General features: G+C 48.0%; 1 protein-coding gene across 2 annotated transcripts; it reads left to right on the top strand.

The window, feature by feature from the left end:
- The first annotated feature begins 749 nt into the window (after positions 1-749).
- On the top strand, positions 750-10,729 carry LOC307209044 (putative peptidyl-tRNA hydrolase 2). 2 transcript variants are annotated; one of them, XM_079964135.1, is made up of 6 exons: positions 750-891; positions 1,035-1,109; positions 3,822-3,902; positions 4,770-4,867; positions 5,894-6,008; positions 9,246-10,729. In XM_079964135.1, the coding sequence occupies exons 1-6, from the start codon at positions 796-798 to the stop codon at positions 9,360-9,362; spliced, it is 582 nt and encodes a 193-aa protein (XP_079820261.1). In that variant the 5' UTR covers positions 750-795; the 3' UTR covers positions 9,363-10,729. The 2 variants fall into 2 exon arrangements, with proteins under 2 accessions (XP_079820261.1, XP_079820262.1); XM_079964136.1 differs by having other exon boundaries at positions 753-891; positions 9,273-10,729.
- The last annotated feature ends 444 nt before the right edge of the window (positions 10,730-11,173 follow it).

Raw genomic sequence — 11,173 nt, 5'->3', positions numbered from 1 at the left:
GACACAGGAATTCAGCTTTACTAGCAAACGAGGTTAAACGAACCTCTTTCCAACCCCGGGAGGAGCACAGGGAGCATTAATGCAACACACCTACACAGCAGCTGACACACTAACGTGTCTGGACACAGTTTGGAAAGCTCTGCACTTATTCCGCACATTGAAATCATAATTGGTGGTGGGTGCAGATTGTTATTCTTATTTACGGTAATTGTGATTAGAAATAAAATAATATAAATATTTTGTAAACAATTACTTATAAAATAATTATAAATAAAATAATATATTAATAATAATAATAAAAATTATAAATAAAAAAATAATTATAAATAATAAAATAATTATAAATAAAAAATTATAAATAAAAATTATATATAAATAATAATAATAAATAATAAAAATTATAAATAAAATAATAAATAATATAGTACATAATATGTACATATTATATATATCTATCTCTCTCTCCAAGGCCCTCTTTTGCGGCTGCTCCTGCAAGGAAAAGCCCGCCTCCTCCCGCGCCTGCCCACCCCGCAGGGAGGCTGGAACGCGGCCGCGTCACGTGCGGAAGAAGCGACCAAAGGCGCGCGCAAGTTCACGAACCTGGACGGGCCGCGGCGGTCACGAGGGGGAAAAGCGCCGCTCGGCGGGCGCCGGCCACTGGCCGCAGCCTTGGGGAGCCGGCGCGGCGATTGGCCGAGAGGCGGCGGCGGCGGCGGTGGGCGGCTCCCATTGGCCGGGAGGCGGCAGGGGAGGCCAATCGGAGGGCAGAGCGCCGGCAGCAGCAGCTGTAAAAGAATGGAGTCGCAAGCGCTGGACTCGGACTCGGGCGTGGACGAGTCTCTCGTCGCGCCGCTGCTGGAGCTCGGCATCCCCGAGGTGGCGGCGCGGCGGGTGGGTCGGCCGGTGGATCTCTTTCTCTTGGGGGAGGGGGATGGGGGCCGCTTGCTCCTTGAGGCGCTGGCGGCGCCGGGTGTGGGCCGGGATCCACCCCCTGCAGCCGATCCTCACGGCCGTCTCCCTTTCCCTTCCCGCAGGCTCTAGCGCTCACCGGGGGCCGCTCGGCCGAGGCGGCGGCGCAGCTCTACTTCAGCAGCGGCCTCGATTCCCAGGTAATCCCCTCCCGATCTCCCCCGCCCGATCCCGTTTTCCTGCCTCCTGATCCCGCCGGGGATCATTTTCCGGCCTAACCCAATGCACTGCTCTCTCTTTGTTTCATCGACCCTGCCCTACGCTTTTTTCAATCCTTGACCTGCAAACCTTTCCTTTTGCTGACGCGGTTTCTGAGCATGTGAAGAGCGCCTCTTTCTTGCGGCCCCGCACCATCTGGGATTGGGTACTGGGGATTCTCACGTCGGAGGGTGTGGCGCCCCGAAGTGATCCTCACGAGGCGACTGAGCAACTCTGAGATTTTTTTGACCCCGTGCTGCGACGGTACACACGTGCCCAGCAACCGCGTGCACGCATTCTTACTCCCCATCCCTTGAAAGAAGGGTTTTTGCTTCCTCCCCGCACCCACTCGCCAATCTACGCGCGTGTGGTTTTCCTGGAAAGCGCAGATGAGGATTAACCTCCCCAGTCCTAATTTTAGTGGAAATAATAGGAACCTGTGAGTGTCAAGGAAGGCCTCTTGCGTGTATATGTATGTCTGTGGGTTGCACATTGGTGACCTGTGACAATAGAAACTAGTGGCTGCTGCCTGTTTCACAGCCATTATTCTTTAGCCTGTCTCTGTGAGTAGCTGTGTCTGAAACACCTACGTATAAACATGTTAAATACTTATAACTGAAGCTCTTCCCCTCATTCTCCATTTTGCTCTGTTAACCTACTTAATGAAAGATCCCATCCACCGCACCTATCTGGTTGTTAGGATGCAACTTGGTACAGTGCCGTTTAACTGGTTCATACTGAATGGTCATGGATGACCAACAACAAGAGTATTTAGCGCCTAGATTTTTGTGATATGCACTGAAGGCCGTAATGCTGGATTTGCATTAAATCAATAGAAGGGAGAGTGTGTTTACAGAAAGTCTACTGATCTTTGGGGGGGGGGTGTACTGGCACCTGCAGGAAGACATCCCTCCTGCAAAATGAGAAGCCCTGCTTTTTATATAAAGCAAGTCCACTTGTGATTTACAATATGCATAATCTACATGTTGGTAACTTCAAGATTTGATTAGGGCAAAGCCCTTGGGTCTGGAAGCTTTGGTTAGTGCAGAATGCTATGGCTAGACAGGAAAGAGACTACCACCAACACATGACGTTGTTGCTAAGACTTCCCATTTGCTACTGGGCCAAGTTCAAGGTTTTTGTACCAGATCCGTGCAAAGGACTGAGCTCACACAATCTGCCATGGCTCCAACCTCCAGCTGCCTGCCAATACTCCAGGTTTCTGCAGTCGGTGCGGACTTTGTGTGTTGTGCCCTCTCTAAGTAATGCCTTCAGCATCTCCTTTTCCCACACTGTGTGGGAGACAACTTCCATGAAGTTTTAAAGCAGAGGTTGGATGTGTGGATCTGTCATGTGTGATCTAGTTGAGATTCCTGCATTGCAGGGGGTTGGAGTAGATGACCCCGGGTTTCCCTTCTAACTCTACATTTCTATCCTTCTATGTACAACGCCCTGAATAACTTAGGCCCAGAACGGCTTGAGGATTGCCTTCCTTTGTACAGCCCAAATCAATAACTCAGACAATCCTGGGGGAGCCCTGTTAGCTGTTCCCTATGGGCCAGTAGCACAACTGGCTTTAAGAAACTAAGCCAATTGTTGCCCCAATTGAGACAATGATCTTCTCTTTGCAAGGGGAAGCAGAAACCTTATAAAGGCCCTGCTCTGAAAGCAATGTTAGATCAGGAAAATACGTTTCCTCTTTCCCCATCCTTGTGCTGATTAAAACTCCTTGGGGAAGAATCTGTCCTTTTAATAAAAAAAATTGGAAAAAGGAAAAATCTGCCCTTTATCTTAGTGGCAGGAAATTATTACAGTGGTACCTCGGGTTACATATGCTTCAGGTTACAGACTCTGCTAACACAGAAATAGTACCTCGGGTTAAGAACTTTGCTTCGGGATGAGAACGGAAATTGTGCTCATTAGCTAAAGTGGTGCTTCAGGTTAAGAACAGTTTCAGGTTAAGTACGGACCTCCAGAAAGAATTAAGTACTTAACCCGAGGTACCACTGTATTAGTAATAGTAGTTAAAAAAAAATTAAATTTAAAAATTAGTAATATATCTCCCTTTATCCGAAGATCACAGGGCAGTTCACAACATAAAACATAACCTTGGTCCTTGTCCTAATCTACACATTCAGAATAATCATATAGTTCATTCAGCTCTGCTGCAGGAGGAAGGTTGCATCGGGCCCGCCGAAGGGCTGTCATGTGTAAATAACATAGCTGAGATTTGTGGTCCTGCAACTGTCTCACCCTGTTATTCTGGTGAAGTGATTGCAATACACTAGACCCTCATAAAGGCTTCCTTAAGCACCTCTTTCCATGGTGAAGTAGAACGGACAGGTATTTAACAGCTATATTTGAGTGTGGGCAGGACCTGGGTGTCAGACCAGGCTTGTGGGAAATGGCGAAGGGCTGTAGGACAGTGGCTTTGCATGTACAAGGTCCCAGATTCAGTCTCCAGAGACAAGCCTAGGAGAGACCTTTGGCTGAAACTCTGGAGGACCATTGCTGGCCAAGTGTAGACAATACGGAGATGGCTAGACCAGTAGCCTAACTCAGTATAACGCAACTAACTGTGATCCTGAGCTGTAAATGGGAGAGGCGGGTGACTATGCTGTGACGAAAGGGACTTGATCATCATCTCCTTCCAGGAAGAAGAGGATGCACAAGGCAGCGGTTACTATAAGATGGTCTTTGTGGTGAACATGGAGCTCTCCATGGGGACTGGAAAGGTAAAGCTACTCATGGGTTTACCTTTTAAGTGGCCTTTGGCTTTGCTTGCTGATTTGCTTACATGTGGGCAGGATGCCTGCAGTGCAGAGGGCTGGACTAGATGGTTCTCAGGTTCTCCATCCTTGGCTTACACAATCGAGGGGATTTATCCAAGGCTGAAAAGTGAAAGCGAGCAAGAGCCCTTGGGCAATGAGGGGCTCCTGGTTTTGCAGTAAATTTGTGGATGGAGGCCCAGTAACAATACTGACGCAGCTGCTACTGAAAGAAGTCAACCTGCTATTGTTGAGTCCTGTCTAGAAGATGATTTGGGTTATGATTCCTCACTTTTTGCCAGCCTTCCCCTTGCAGGTGATGGCAAGGTATCTCAGCAGCAGGCTGTCTTCTTCTGTCGCTACAGCAGATTTGTAGCGATGCTTTGGTGTAAGCTTCCCCCCACCCCAATTTTGAATTCATTTTTATTTAATTTTACAAATACAAAGTTATAAAAATCCAAATATAAATCCATGTGCAGAGGTTACTCCGAATCTCACCACTCCCCCCCCCCCCATGGGGTCCCATTTTGAACATTTACAACTGCATTATTATTCCATACTCCCGACTTCTATATCAGTCCATATTGTCCATGGTATTTGTTAAACTACAAATGAAATCAAAATCCTGCCAATGTTTCTATCTCATTACAGTGGTCTCCTAAATAACTTATAATTTTCTTCCATTCTTTTATGAAGTTTTTTGTCCTCTTGGTTTCTGAGTTTCCCAGTCGGTTTTGCCATTTTGGCATAGTACATCAGCTTGGTTTGCCGTTCCTCTCTGGTAGGGACCTTGTCTTCTTTCCCTTTCTTGATTCTTGGTGCTTATTGTTGCAGATTGCCGCTCAAGTGGGGCATGCTGCCGTTGGCCTGTTCCAGTTGTTGCAGGAGAAGTCGTCTCACCGGGACATCATCAACCAATGGGATGAACAAGGGTAAGGAAGCAGAAGGGGAATCAGGCCTGCGGAGGGCACCAGCCTCCTAAGACAGGGGTCAGCAAACTTTTTCAGCAGGGGGTCAGTCCACTGTCCCTCAGACCTTGTTGGGGGCCAGACTATATTTTGGAGAAAAATAGATGAACGAATTCCTATGCCCCACAAATAACCCAGAGGTGCATTTTAAATAAAAGGACACATTCTACTCATGTAAAAACACACTGATTCCCAGACCGTCCGTGGGGCGGATTTAGAAGGCGATTGGGCCGGATCCGGCCCCTGGGCCTTAGTTCGCCTACCCATGTCCTAAGACCTTGCAGAAGGGGCACCATGTGTCTGGGTCGAAGCTGAGCCAGAGCAAACTCCTCCCAAGTCTCTCCCAGATGAACTGAAGAAGGTGCATCAAAGATGCTGGCTTGGGTTCAGAGTCAGTTCCCAACTTAGCATGTTGGCATTGGCAAGATGGAGGAGCTTAAAGGCGGTTGTTTATAGTCTGTTGATTCAGGCCAGAAGCCTTGATCATAGTACTTCCGCTTGGACCCAGCAGATGACATGGTCAAGGGGCTTTATGATATTTTAATTGGCTTGCTGAGCACCTTATGAATCCAGCAGTCCAGCACATCTAGCTTGGTACCCCTGCAGAGCATGTTTTAGTGTCACATGCGCTGATTTTTTTATTGGGGTGTGTGTGTGAGGTGGTCACACAAGCAGTGCTGGGGGCATGGGTGTGGATTCCTCCACATCAGTTGAAAAAAGGTTTTTAAGTCCTGTAAACAAAATACACGTGATCTTTGCGCCAGTCCTGCACGGAGGTCTGAGTGCTTTCCAGGTACGCAGGTTGGCATGTGCCTGATCCCTGGCACACAATGCTGCTCTGTAGTCTCTGAAATAGACTTGTAGGCCCTAATTCCTGGGCTGCTGATCTCTGTAGCTGCCTTAGGGCAGACTCTTGGGCTGGAGGTGCAAGATTCTGCACCAGGGTGGAGTGGGAGCTGGTATTACACTCAAGATTGCTTTGCCTTTCAGCGCAAAGAAGGTCGTACTGCAGGGTTCCAACACTGACCAGTTGCTGGAGCTCCACGCCTTGGCCCTGAGCCTGGAGCTGCCTACATACCTAGTGCAAGATGCAGGGAGGACCCAGGTAATTGGCCAAAGACTCTGAAAGTCGGTTTGCGCTTCCTAGCTATGTTGCCTTGAACAAAGCGAATGTACCTTGTTCTTGTGTTCTGCAGGGATGCTAGCAGGTAGGTATGTAAGAAAATAGGACTTTAATTTCTGCACATGGGGGGGTTGACTTCTTTGTTGGGCAGATTGGGTATGTTTGCAAATACCTAATTCTGGTTTCAGAACTTGAAGGGGGAGCAAAAGGATGTTTTTATTTTCTAGTTAGGGCTCTCTTTTTATAGGGCAGGATCATTAAGGGCAGTAGGTTTTGAAATTATGAAAATTTCTGCTGAATACTGGAGAACCTTGGTTATGGGAAGACTTAGAAATAAAATAAACAAAGCTTCTGCCTTTGAAGCACTAGAATACTGTTTCTAAGCCTGTAGTTGAAACTGGTGTCTATTAAGGTCCCCCCCCCCCTACAATATTGAGCAGAGTTGCAAACTTACGCAACTTTTATTTTTGAAAGGTTCCTTCCAGGTGATAACAAAAGTTGTGTTCTGCAGACCAGCTGTACAGTTGCTACTTTGAAAGATCCTTTGCTGCCAAGGAGCAAGCTACAAACCTGAAAAATTCAGCTTGACATTCAAAATTCACATCCACTTTTTTTTTTAATCCAACTTAGATGAGGCTATCTTGCTGACCTCAACAGTTTCTTCTTTCGAATCCCTTCCTACCCCCCCCCCAAAAAAAACCCCCACCTACAACAGCACATACAGCAAGAATGTCATTTATTTACAAAGATCTGGTTTAAACTAGTAGCCCAGCAAAGTAATCTCCCGATACCTTGATTGTGGGAATGTTGAGGATAGCAGGAGAGGATTTATTGATTAAATAATATCCTTCCTCACTCATGCTAATGAGCTAGTAGCAGAGCACATTCCCTTGTACAGTGGTGCCCCGCAAGACGAACGCCTCGCAAGACGGAAAACCCGCTAGACGAAAGGGTTTTCCATTTTGGAGGCGCTTCGCAAAACGAATTTCCCTATGGGCTTCCTTCGCAAGACGAAAGCCCATAGGGAAATCTCTGGGACAGCGGGGAAGCGCAGCACATCTTCCCCACTGTCCTCGGACCTCCTCCGAAGGCTGGCGGTGGGGCGGAGAGACCTCCTCCCGCCGCCAGCCTTCGGATGGCTGTCCTGAAGACTTGCGGTGGGAGGAGAGTTTTCCTTCCCACCGCCAACTTTCAGAATGCTGTTCTGAATGTTGGCGTGGGGAGGAAAAACCCTCCTCCCACCGCAAGCCCCGGGAACAGAGGAGAAGCGCTGCGCGCCTTTCCCTCTGTTCCCGTACCTGTCCTGAAGGCTTGCGGTGGGGAGAAAAGCCCTTCTCCGCACCGCCAGCCTGGCAAGCGGTCTCCATAGGAACGCATTAATTGATTTTCAATGCATTCCTATGGGAAACCGTGCTTCGCAAGACGAAAAACTCGCAAGAAGAAAAAACTTGCGGAACGAATTAATTTCGTCTTGCGAGGCACCACTGTACATTACAGGAAGCTAGTTGATAGATTCGTTAGAACCATTTGAGTTAAGCAAGCCAGTCTGGCTTGTCCAGATCAAATTGTTCCTGGTAATTCCCCTTTAGTTCCCTCTTCAAAACAATAATGACACAACAGTCTTCTTTTAAAAGTAATGATAAGGTTTACTTACATTCAGTTCACAGTACGGTCCTGAAAGCAGGCTTTAGTTTGTAGTAAATCAGTGCCGGATTTACGTATAAGCTAAACAAGCTAAAGCTTAGGGCCCCACTCTCTTGGGGCTCCCAAAAAAATTGAAGGGAAAAAAACCTGGATGTACATTTCCAAAATATAATATAAAAACAAATAAAATAAAACCTACATACAGCAAATGGCTTTAGATACCTATTAGGTCCATAAATTACCTTATAGCATATATTCAACACAAAAAAACCTTGACAATTTGTTGTTGACAAAGGACAGCTGGGCATATAAAGGGTCCCATTACCTTCAGTAGCTTAGGGCCTCATGAAACCTAAATCCAGCCCTGGTTACAGTTACAGAGAAATGTGTGGGTTCGTTCTCTGTGAGGGATGAGTCCATGTGCTGCTGGCTGAGAACCAGCAGATAGCAAAAGGCATAATGGAGAGAAGGGATGAAGAGAGTAAGAGGAAGATGAGAATGAAGAAACCCCAACAAAAGACCAGTGGCAAGAGAAATTGATGAACTATGCAGAACTGGCCAAATTGACATACAAATTGTGAGACAAGGACAACTGTGACTTCACGGAGGAATGGGAACTTTATACAAATTATTTAAAAACACAACAAAATGAAGTGGACTCCTTGGCAGGTTTTGAATAAACGTACACAAATTTATTGTTGATAACATGATGGACAGATATGTAAGGATATATACAATTTTAATATATGCAGAGAAAATATGTGCAGCGAAATCAGGGAGAGGAACTGAGGGAAGTCCTTGGTGGTGGGGGAATAAAAAAAGGGGATTATTAATTATGTAGGTGATTATATGATTTGATAATTTGTTATGTGGAAATTGAGCAATATTTTTTTTTTTTTAAGAGAGAGTAAGAGAAACATTGGACGCAGGTGGCGCTGTGGGTTAAACCACAGAGCCTAGGACTTGCTGATCAGAAGGTTGGCGGTTTGAATCCCTGTGACGGGGTGAGCTCCCGTTGCTCGGTCCCTGCTCCTGCCAACCTAGCAGTTTGAAAGCACGTCAAAGTGCAAGTAGATAAATAGATACCGCTCCGGCGGGAAAGTAAACTGCGTTTCCGTGCGCTGCTGTGGTTCGCCAGAAGCGGCTTAGTCATGCTGGCCACATGACCCGGAAGCTGTACGCCGGCTCCCTCGGCCTATAGAACGAGATGAGCGCCGCAACCCCAGACTCGGCCACGACTGGACCTAATGGTCAGGGGTCCCTTTACCTTTAAGAGAAAGATGGCTGCATGACTAGCCCCTTTATATGGTCTGCCAGGGTCACGCCCATCTACCTGGTCACACGCAGGGGAAGGATGCTCCAGACCAGGTGTGACAGGAAGTCCTCCCGGCTGGAGCAACGTTCCCCTGTGTGTCCACTCTGGGCAAACAGGAAACGTTGTACTTGACTGCTTCAGTGATGTCACACCCCACATTGGGAGCACTCGAAAGTATACAGCAGGGGTGAGGACACGGTAGATCGAGGTGCGGCCCCAGCTCTCTGGCAGCTCCCTCCTCAGTGCTTTGCTTGCCCCAGCTGTGGGGTGTCCTCTCTGTGTTCCAGGTTCCGACGGGCTCCCACACAGTCCTCGCCATCATGGGGGAGGAAGAGATGGTGAACCAGGTGACCGGGCAGCTGAAACTGCTAAACTGAGAAGTGCTTCAGAGCGTGGCTCTGTCCGCCCCACGTGGAGTCCGTGGGGCCGCCGCCCCTGTGTGTGCGCACACACTTTTCTCGTGGGAAGAGGAAGCTCCTGCCGACAGCAGCTCTCGAGGCCCGTCAGGGCAGCATGCCGAACGGAGGGGCGGCTCTCCTTTACGATAAGAGGAGCGCTCCTTTTCTCCCCCCCCCCTCTTTTCTTTTTCTTTCCAGTAAGGCGGAGGCTTTAAAGCTCTCTCCCCCAGTTGGATTGTTAGGGTTCTCTCCCCAGTGGCTCTGTCATGGATATAGGTCTGCATTTCCCATACCGCCCTCAAACCAGGTGAGATGATGTACAGGTGTGGCCCGAGCTTCCGTGCGGAGGGAAACCATGAAAGGAATGCCGGGGTCACCTGGCAACGGGAAGGCTGACCTTGTACCTAACGCATCGCCACCTCTTGTCAGTCTCGTTTGGGGCAGCATTTTTATTATTATTATTGAAGGAATGAAGATGCCGCAACCCCTCTGGACTGCTTATTCTGTCGCTGAACTGCTCCTAGGAAGCCGTCGTTATCTCTGTTTTAGCCAAAAGTAGTTGAAATCCCTTGTCTTTGTATTCCTGCTTGTGGACTGTTTTCCTATCTTTGCGGCATCCTTCCTGTTACCCTTTTCAGATGACTTTGGAGGGGTGGGGGTGGAAAAGGATTTTGAAAGTAAGAGCTCGCAATGTACCATGACGTCTCCAGCCAAAGGATGGGGGATGGAATAAGGAAGGGCTGTGCTGGGCACATCCAGGAATAGGCCATACCTGACACAGGAAGGTTAAATCAGACATGGAGAACTTTTTTCCCCTGCTGGGGGGTCGTATTCCTGGGTGGGTGGGGGTAATCATTAGGGCTGCATGCTAGCAGTGGGTAGGATCCGGGTCCAAAGTGGGTGGGATACCGTCCTTTTCTCCCCTGCCTTTTCATCTCCACCCCCCATTTTGCTCCTTTTCCAGCCACCCACATGAAATTAGACTGTGACGTTTGTCTGCCTGCCCTTGGTTTAAAGCAGCAGAGAGAGGCAGCCAAAGCAGGGGTAGTCAACACGGTGCCCTCCGGATGTTGCCGGACTCCCAACTCTCATTGGCCTCTGCCAGCATGACCAATAATCTGGGGTGTGTTGGAAGTTGGCCGTTCAGCAAAAACCTGGAAGGCCCAATGTTTGCTACCTAGCCTAGAGCTAAGGACCAATGTAGAAGAGAATGCAGCTTTGCTGGTGTTCGGCGGTGTGCGTTCCTTTCCTTCCCCTCCTGTCCGATTAAAAACCCAATGTGAGTGTTCCTGTTTCGGTAGAACAACAGTATTCAACGAATAAATGAAAAACGCGCCTCTTGAGAAGGGATTCATGAAAAGGGAAGCGGGGGTGGGGGGTGGGACGGGACTTGAGAGCTCTGCTGCACAGGTACTTGTCGAGTGGCAGGGCATTTTCTCAAGTGGCAAAACAGATGTCTGCTTGTCTTGTTGTCGTTCCCAGAACATCTCCCTAAGGCATGTTTTAGTGTTTGTTCCAGATTCTCACACATTCAGAACAAGAGTCCCACACACCAGGTCTGTGATGGAGGCTTGGTGTGAACGTGGGTCTCTTGTTGTAGCGGTTTTTCTACCTGCTAGACATTTATATTTCCAGGACTCTCCCCTATACCAAACTGCAACCTGCAATCCATTTTTGAACTTTGCGTCCTTTCCCACCGTTTTCTTCTGCTGTGAAAGGAATGGATGGCGGCCATTTTGAATTTTTATGATAGCAGAAACTTGGGGGTACAGTCTATAGAGGAGCCTGGG

Source organism: Podarcis cretensis (assembly GCF_951804945.1).
Source record: "Podarcis cretensis genome assembly, chromosome: 2".
Classification (NCBI taxonomy): domain Eukaryota; kingdom Metazoa; phylum Chordata; class Lepidosauria; order Squamata; family Lacertidae; genus Podarcis; species Podarcis cretensis.
The sequence above is the reverse complement of the archived record's forward strand: the minus strand, read 5'-3'. Positions and strand labels throughout refer to the sequence as shown.

Bases quoted from the DNA above. Each gene is read 5' to 3' on its own strand.
- LOC307209044 (XM_079964135.1), top strand. From the start codon at position 796: ATGGAGTCGCAAGCGCTGGACTCGGACTCGGGCGTGGACGAGTCTCTC. The intron at 892-1,034 runs GTGGGTCGGCCG...CCCTTCCCGCAG, and splicing joins CCGAGGTGGCGGCGCGGCGG to GCTCTAGCGCTCACCGGGGG. The intron at 3,903-4,769 runs GTAAAGCTACTC...TTATTGTTGCAG, and splicing joins TCTCCATGGGGACTGGAAAG to ATTGCCGCTCAAGTGGGGCA.